The sequence below is a fragment of the Wasmannia auropunctata genome, unplaced genomic scaffold, assembly GCF_000956235.1.
Source record: "Wasmannia auropunctata unplaced genomic scaffold, wasmannia.A_1.0 LD336106.1, whole genome shotgun sequence".
Taxonomy (NCBI): Eukaryota; Metazoa; Arthropoda; class Insecta; order Hymenoptera; family Formicidae; genus Wasmannia; species Wasmannia auropunctata.
The window spans coordinates 2,511,828-2,521,453 of record NW_012026784.1 but is presented as its reverse complement, the minus strand read 5'-3'; the positions used below and the strand labels follow the sequence as shown (position 1 = coordinate 2,521,453).

Here is a 9,626-nt window from a genome sequence, read left to right as displayed (position 1 = left end):
CAAACTCATGACCGTGATGCAACCTATAACGATCAGTAATAACCGACCATGTAGACGTTTTTCTACTAATGTGATTCAGATGTTCGGAAATTTTAGTATCCAATTGTCTGCCCGTTTGTCCCACATAAGAAGCATCACAATCCTTACATCCGATTTTATAAATTACCAAGTTTCTTCTTGACGATTGAGGGAGTGTCTTTATGGACTCTAATGAATTCATTTAGTTTATTAAAAAAGCGATTTTCAAATTAAGATTTTTGAGTATACTTTCAAATCTATATGTCCACGCACGCGCGTGGCTCATGATTTCGACTACGACAAAATTATGCGGCTTGACTTCCGGGGACGAGAGCGCAGGGAAAATTCGCGTATGGGTTCGCTCCGACAAACATCAACACGGCATGACGTTAGCGCATTCCTCCGGAGCAAGCACGAGCCCGCCACGATTTGGCCACATGTCCTATCGTCGATAATTGGTTCCCGCCGCTCTCGTAACTCGTTCGTCACTTCTTCAGATATTTCACGGGTAGCTGCCCGATCCGTGCGTCACCCGGGAGTCCGCCGTACATTCTTAAGCGAGTAACTACCAAAAAAACATTAATTCTGCAAAGCTCATTCCGCGATCGCTTGTAGAGCCGTAGTGCCGTCGTTTATTGCGTTAAGTTACGATAACGTGTATTTGACAGTGCTTGCAATAAAAATACATGTTCTACGCCACGCTTGGCTCCTGTACACTTGACCCCACAACCGCCCATCCATACCTCAGTGATCACAATCCGAGTCAGTGTTTCGCGTCGAGACTTGAAGGCGAACGCGGACACTATAGAAACTGTTTTTTTTTTTCGAACGGAATGATGAACTATAACGTTTTTTTTGAGAATTAATACGACTATTAATGTGTTGATTAACTTTACTATTAACCAGATTTTTTATCCTTTTATCTATAGTGTCAAAAATGAAATTTAATGGGTAGCCATTCTCTAGTAGAATTTTAACAATATTTTCCTAATTCTTTTGGTAGAATTTCGGATGTGAAAGTGTAAACGCTCTGTCGACCATACCTATAATCGTTCCTCTTTGTTGTGAGAAAGGTTGCTGGGACAGAAAATTCAAATACCTCCTCGAATCCGTCGGTTTTTTATACCAATCAAATTGCAGCTTTCCTTCAATTACTTGTAAAGTGGTTTCTAAGAAATTTATAGTTTTATTGTCTATCTCAACCGTGTGAACTGTGTTACATGCAGTGATCAAATATCAATATTTGATTACTGCACGAATTTCGGTTTTTTTCATTATTTTTAAAACTCAAAAGTTGACTTATTCAAATGACTGTAACTCACAAACTATTCGGTGAAATGTCATAAAATTTTGACAGCAGAAGTTTGAAGGAATATATTCGACCGCTATAAGATTAATTTTTGTATATGGTGCCATCTTGTATCCAATTCCGAAAATTTTTCAGCCTATGTAGTATATCAGAAAACCATTTTTTTTAATTAGAGTGATATTGATCGATGATAAACTACCAGTATTATCTCAGTCTAATGCGGTTTACAAAATTAATTGTAAAGATTGCGATACGTCATACGTTGGATAAACTGGCAGATTGCTTAAAGTCAGAATATCTGAACACAGAAATCATATTAATAGAAACATAACACAACCTTCATTACTGAACACAGGATTAATTCTATACGTGATTTTGACTGGGAGAATATAAAAATGCGAGATAAAGAAAAGATCTTTAAAAAAAGGCTTATCTCTGAAATGATACACGTAAATAGACAAGAACACAGTCTTATTAACTTACAGAGTGATACGGATCTATTAGATCTGCTATATTGTGACATTTTTAATAAGTCTTGATGCTTCTTTACTTTCTTATATTGACATGTTTTAACATCTCGTAATAACAGCGTTACGGCCTTACGGACTCTCACAAGTTCAATACTCTTCGAACAGTATACATATCGATCGATTATCGATATCATCTATGTCTGTCAGATGGTCATTGTTATCGCAATATCTTTTATATGTAAGTTATTTTACTTTAATTCTTTTTTGTTCTTAAATTCCGTTTTTCATCTTATTATCAATTTTAGTTAACTTCACTGCTTAAGTGTTTTTCCAAACACTTAATAAGTGATCTTTAATTATATTCGGACCAGATGACAATTTGACTATCACACGGTTAATTCTCACATTCTAATGGATTATGCGTGCTGAATTTTCATGATTCTTGTACTGAAGATAACTCGAATAAGAGTCGAAACGTTTGCGATTGCGTTTTAAATTTGTCAATTAACTAATATATATTTTATTTATACACACTAACACTCAGTGTCAGCTTTTATTGGTTTTTTTTACGTTCTTAGATAAAAGTTGTAGGACTTAAAAAAAATCTATCTAATGATTTTATCAGTTTGACCTTGGGTGGCATCATTAAGTTCAGGTCAAAATCCCATAGATTTTTTAAAAAACCTTATTTTTGGTTTCAGAATATAATAGCTGGTGTCAAGAGCTTTTCAAAGCACTATAATAGAATACTTCTTAGTTAAGTAAATCTCGAGTTATAATTAAAGCTTGAAAGTTGCAGTATCATCGGAATTAGCATTATCCAAGATGTCCGAACAATGGCTAAAATTTTTTGAACGTTGTTTAGAATCATAATTTTGACATCATGTGTCAAGATCAAAGTTATTAAAGATTGTTACTCTTATTTTTGTTTTTGAAAATTATTTTTATTTTTTAAAAGAAAAGAGTAACAACCTTCAATAGTCATGACCTTGACATATATTATGATTCTGAACAACATTCTAAACAAATAGATGTGGAACATCTGCGAAAACGAATACAGCTTTGTCTTCCTTTTTCACAAAGTAATGGAAAAATTGTTGGGATTGATATCCAATTTCTTCCAGACTCCTCGATTACCCATGTTAGAAACTATGACGACTTGATAACCAGCATTGTGATCAGAGTGTTATGGCCTCTAATAGAATACACTTGTTCATAGGCTGATTAAATTTATAATAAATCGGTTGTTTCTAATTGCTAAACAAACTACAAACCATGGTGACCTGTACTTTTCCATGTGGACCAACCAATCTTTTGAGTTTAGCATCGAAATTTATTCCCAAAAGATGGCTATTTCGTCGAAACAGAAAACAGCAAGTTTCTCTACCGATGAAATTTTCTTGCCTTTCTTTCGCATTACAACTAGAACGTCAGTTAAGTATCCTTCTTCGATATTAAATTTTTTTAATACCCATCTTCTTAAATAGACTATAACGATGGTAAAGGGTAATGCAATTTCGTTCGAAAATGGCGGTAAGCTTTAGGACTTACATTCCGTAAAGAAATTACTGCAGCGTAGTCATCAATAGACCATTGAATCCATTTTTTTCTGCAAAATGCATCGTATTTGCTCTTCTGTGAAGTAAAATTATAATAGTTCTTTGACATATTCTTTTCTTTCGTCTTCGGTAGTCTTCTTTTCCGAAATAGTAATCACCAAAAATTTTTTAGATAAAACTATCTTATTTGTACAAAATAAGAAATTATTTATTTTTACGTATACGTGTTTTTTTATTTTTGTTTATATCCTATTATATCTAAAGCTTATCAAAATCGGAAAATGACATTTAATTGTATTTCCTTGTAAGATAGATATCTAGCTTATTGATATTTCTTTGTTCTAGTTGATAGTATGACTGTTTTGAGTAATTCAGTAGTTTTTATATTTGAAAAGAAATGATTACATTTTATTTACTGTATATAATATTAACGTCGTGTTTCTTTAGAATTTTTTATGTTTACTATATATGATGCATTTAAAGTCATGTATTTTTAGCATTTTTTGTGTTTACTTTATATAATATATTATTGTACTATTTCTTTTTATTATATGTAACATATGCTTCCAAATCATTGACTTTGATATTTATTTAAATAAATTCTATGTTGCTGTTGGTTTCCGACGTTAAAAATATAAAAAGTACGCTTGCAGTGTACCATATGCTGGTTTTAAACGATAATGTGTTTTATAATTATTGGTGTAAGAGGTATATGAAATATATAACCGGTTCTCTTTGTTGTACGAATATTTAAAGCTTTATGACATATGACTGTCAGGAAAACTACTTGAGTAGTTAACCCTAGACTATCACACCTGGATAAAATTTACCCGGACCATTTTTGAAGTGCGTGCTATTCCGACAGGATTGAAAAAGTGGGGTCGCAATGTGGGGGGGGGGAGGAACTTACAAGTGTCCTCTACAACCTTTCATCATAAGTCACGTCATTTCACTTGGTACTGCCATTCCAGCCACACGTAAAGTTCGACAATCGGTCTAGTTCACTCGGTCAAATAAATGTTTTTTAAAGTGAAGCCATATGAGGTATTTTTCTTATGAAAATACCACTCATGTTCTTTTAGAAACTATGCTTTACTTTTTTTATTTGCCTCTGAAAAGAATTGCGATGTCAAAGAAAAATCAGCCTTATTCGGAAAAGATATAAAAGCTGATTTACATTTTTGCAAATTGTTCATTTCCTTAAGATCTTTGAGTGTTACTATCCATTCAGTCACCTTTCTTACTGTCTGGAGTATAGATTAAAAAAAAAAGTTCTAAATCGATGCGTTTGAACCGAAGTTACGCAACAAAATAGGTAGGCCGAATAAATTTTACCCAGTGTGGTAGATTTGAGTGGCAAATAAGGTGTTATAGTTTAGGGTTAATAATCTTAATAATACCTTCAATTCCAAAACAATAATTATAATCGGTACTAACAATATTTTTTATTTTAATTGCTACAAATAATTTTTTATGTTTATTTCTCTTTGTGTAATATAGATATATTGCAAAGAAAGCTGCCCACAACACCAAGTAAACACATGATTGTCACGAGAAGGTCAAGTTGATGTCATCTTGATCTTCTCGTGACAATTGTGTATTACTTGAGTATTTATATTTCTTGTTCCAATTTACGGTAAACATATTTTCGTGTTTCTAAAGAAGGTTAGATAACATCATTGAGAACAGATATAGAGATATCATTCAATGCCATTATGTTTTTACGAATGGATTTTGATTACGATGAAGTATCGTTTGTGGCGATGTACGAGATAACGAGTGATGTATTTAAATATGCATCTCACATACTGTGCGTGATTGATCAAACGGTGATAGCATAATTGTACAAATTCGCGTGTAAATGATGCATTTCATTTGAATAAATATTTAAATAAAAAGCAGATTCATACGCAGCGTGTGCGGATTAAATGAAATCTATGAAAAACGTAATTAACGTTCATCGAATGAAAGCTGACGACAACGAGTCAGAGTTTATCGCGCTGAGTATCGCAGTATGCATAACATACTTGATATTTCTAATATTGCTTTTTGCACTCTAAAATTGCATCTATTGATGAAAACTTGTAAGCAAAACTAGCAGTTGTCGTTGAGCCGTTGTATCAATCATCTCATGATACGAATATCGGGAATCCTTAAGTAAGGCTAATATTCATTTAATCGATATTATAGCTGATTCTAATTAATAACAAATTTTTTATGTTAGAAAGATTTACTTTGAACTAGATTTTATATATGAAATTCCATGCATTAAAATATTTTATAATATATATTATATAAATAAAACACGATTTTAAAAGATAGGAAATAAGAGCCATTGAATTATTGGCACAAACCTCAGTGACAAAAATTATAAAGAATTTGAATTCTGAATTCTTACGAATGACGGTAATTTCATATCGTCCTTCGTATATCGTGCACGTTCTGCGCATATAAGAATTACAGTATGAGTGACGTAACGTAACACGGTTGTGATAACTACATTATATAAGGTGTTTAAGAAAAATGTATATCAATGAATCTTTAAACAATATTTGTTTTTTTTATACAAAATAATTAATTGCAGCCAAAAGTATGTTTAAATTTAGAAAAATAATTAAAAACTCATACAATTCACAATTAATTTATATAACAATTTCTTCAAAAACGATTTAATTAAGTATTTTATAATAATAAATTTAAATCAGATTTTAAACAGAAATTATTTTTCTAGCGAAAAATTTAACAATTTTTTCGAGTAAATTAATTTTAGGATAATACGTATTTTTAAGACACCTTGTATAAGTCCGAGAATCATTCGTAAACCGGTCGGGCCTAACGAGACCCATTTCGTCTGCGCCAGTCAGTCAATAAACATAGAGGTTTCTATCAGTAGGCAAACTCACCGTTGTGCATGTGAGGAAGTAGTGCTAAACGGTTCAATCGAATTTCTATGTCTAATAAATCTACTTTCAATTAAACACCGACTATAAAAATGTAAAAAAATTTTCAGATTTCTTCAGAACAGAGCCATGTCCACAAACGTGCGAGGAGTTGTACTGTCTGGAGTCGAATTGGCCAAGTGAGTGACGTTAATTTATTTCCCACAAGTAATCAGTTTTCAAAAGAAATAAACGTTCGTTTGTTCACGAGTGATCAATCGCTACAACGACACAGTCACTTGAAACAATGACACAGCAATTTAACAAAGATATATCATGAAAAAAATATTGACACTATGTTGATAAATGTAAAATATTGACATAATGTTGATAAAATAAAATATTAATCATTTACAAAGGTTACCGATCAAAATATAAAAACATATGAGAATAATGTACTAAATATATAAATAGAATGTTTTGAATCGAATAATACATATAGTACGTGTCACATGTTTTTATGAGGTTATGGCACTTTAAATATGCGAAAACATGTGTTTCCATAATGAATTAAATATATAAAAACAAAAATAGTAAAGTAACGAATTTAATATAAGTATTGAAATTTCATGACAATTTTTCGTTATTGTCTACAATATTATTTACAATATTATTATAAGTATCTATAGAAATTGCCCGCGAAATTCAAATGTCTATGGCTAAAGCTTTAAATTATGCAAGCATATTTTTATGCAATAAATAATCGTAGACAGTCCAATTATAAAAATATAGCTAATTTAAAATAAATTCTTCGCAAAATAAATAATAAACATGTAAGAACCTTTACAAATTATTAAATTTTATTGTAGAATCTAAAACAATTGTAGAAACAAATTTTTTTTCTTTTTTTTTTTTTTTACAAAAATAGGCAATTTATGCGAATATATTTTGGCGTATCTGACAAACACGCATAATAAAATTTTATAGAGAAATCCGAGAGGGCCTAATCAGAGATGTGAACGTCTTAAAAGAGAAATTACCTGATTTCGCACCTGGCCTGGCTATCGTTCAGGTAGGCGCGAGGGAAGATTCGAACGTTTACATAAAGATGAAAATCAACGCGGCCCGCGAAATAGGTATCAATGTTCAACGTTGTCAGCTTCCTAATACCACAACGGAAGTAGAGCTCATCAACAAAGTTTGCAAACTGAATAATGATCCAAATGTTCATGGAATTATTGTGCAAATGCCACTTGATAGTGTCAATAAAATCAATTCTCATCTAATCACCGACCTAGTATCTCCAGATAAAGATGTCGATGGGTAAGTAATAATTACTATTTAAAATATTATTTTTTATCTATATCATATCTCTGTAAGACCTTCCCATTTGAAAATTTTCTTTTATTTTAATAGTAAAAATGAAAAAAGGTTAATCAAAAATTTGCATACAAATACACGACTATTTGAGGTACATTTTGTAGTTTATAATTAAAATATGACATTAAAAATTTATTATTATAAAATTAATATAATAAAATTATTAAATTTATATAATTATAATATCCAAGTTACTTTTTCCTCTCAATTAACAATATATTTTTGATTTGTTAAGATATAGTTTAGTTACTGAAGTCTCTTAAGTTTTGTTAACTTCATATTTTAAATAAAATTAATCATATTTTACAAAAATAATTAATATTAGAAAATAAATCGACTTTAAAATAAGATTACTTTTTTTAAATCATTGGTAATTATTAATTTATTGTTACTGACGATATCTTATTGATATGTAGATATGTTCGTTGTTACGAAAGCATGATATAGAAATTTTGTAACGTATTGACGATATAGAAGTTTTGTAACGCATTGACTGGTGATAAATGAAAGAGCAAAACAGAAATAACGTGCTCTTTGACATACCCACTTTGATAATGATACATAGGCGCCAATTTGTTCTATTTTAGAGATTTGTAATTGGAGAGCGAAACAATACATACTGTATAATAACAATTTAATAAAAAAATTTCATATTAACAAAATTTTATTTACGAGATTATATAATTATTCAATTGCAGACTAAATACTATTAATGAAGGCCGAGTTGCGATCGGTGACATGTCTGGATTTTTACCATGCACTCCAAACGGCTGTATCGAATTAATTAAGAGGTTTGTTACTTATCTCAGTAATTTTAATGTTGCGACGCAAGATGTTTCTTTCATCACTACACGTTAAACTGAGGGTTAAACTGAACATAAAACAACTTTTAGGAGCGGCGTGGCTATTGCCGGTGCTCAAGCCGTTGTTTTGGGACGAAGCAAGATTGTCGGCACTCCGGTTGCCGAGCTGTTGAAGTGGCATAATGCCACTGTAACGGTCTGCCACTCCAAAACAAAGGATCTCTCTGATGTGGTAAGCAATAATTTAAATTCTTTGTACTTGTAAAACAAAAATAAAATAAACAGTTAATTTTATAAAGGTTGTATCATTTTTTTTTTAATTTGTTTCAGGTGCGTCAAGCTGATATTTTAGTAGTTGGCATAGGACAGCCCGAATTAGTTAAGGGTGATTGGATTAAACCAGGTGCCGTTGTCATCGATTGCGGCATCAATCCTATACCAGGTACGCAGTTCCGTTATATTTATAGTATTTATACGACACGTTTGAAAGATAAATTAATCAAATTCAAATTCATGAAAAAATCTATTATTAAAATTAATCTCGGAGAATTCTGTGTAAAAAAAATCTCTAATAATTTTTCAAAAACACCGATATATCGATCATTTTTTATATAATTTTAACACGTTTACATTTCACTATTTTTTTAACCAAAAAATATAAACGCATTGCAGTGACGGTACAAAAAAGCGATATATTAACTATTACAGTTTCCTTTTTTATAAATTTCTTATAAAATAAATATTATACACGTATATTATATAATTTATAGTTATATAATATAAGTTAGGAAATATTTTTGTCTTTTTAGACATGCAAGTGACCAGGGGATTGGAAGTAACTCGTTACTTAATTGTAACGCCGTTACTGTTACAGTTACTTTATTTGGTAACGGATTGATAATGGCGTTATTTTATTTTTTTGGTAACTGTAACAGTAACTTAGTTACATTTTTTCGGTAACAATAACAAATTATACAGTTACTTTTATCGTTACTTTTTGTATTTTGGACTTTCTGTATTTATGATAAAATTTTCGTATGTATGTTCAATCTTCAGTTTTTAGTTAGTATTCACATAGTTTACTCTTATTTTAAGACTGTTTTAAATAATGTCTTAAAATATTAATATGGCTCTGTGATTGGTTTATGACATCTCAAGAATGCCATAAGTCAATCAATATCACAAATTAAAAGATCGGAAGAGCACAC

General features: G+C 30.8%; 1 protein-coding gene across 3 annotated transcripts in view; it reads left to right on the top strand.

The window, feature by feature from the left end:
- The first annotated feature begins 5,413 nt into the window (after positions 1-5,413).
- The window catches only part of LOC105452350 (C-1-tetrahydrofolate synthase, cytoplasmic), a 9,795-nt gene continuing 5,582 nt past the window's right edge, over positions 5,414-9,626 (top strand). The window contains exons 1-6 of one of the 3 annotated variants that reach the window (XM_011693370.1): positions 5,414-5,513; positions 6,367-6,435; positions 7,223-7,558; positions 8,314-8,406; positions 8,509-8,650; positions 8,749-8,860. In XM_011693370.1, coding sequence (XP_011691672.1) covers positions 5,488-5,513; positions 6,367-6,435; positions 7,223-7,558; positions 8,314-8,406; positions 8,509-8,650; positions 8,749-8,860 — 778 coding nt within the window. In that variant the 5' untranslated portion in view covers positions 5,414-5,487. Of the gene's footprint in view, positions 5,514-6,167; positions 6,291-6,366; positions 6,436-7,222; positions 7,559-8,313; positions 8,407-8,508; positions 8,651-8,748; positions 8,861-9,626 lie in introns of those variants that run through there. The other 2 variants (XM_011693379.1, XM_011693389.1) reach the window with 2 other exon arrangements.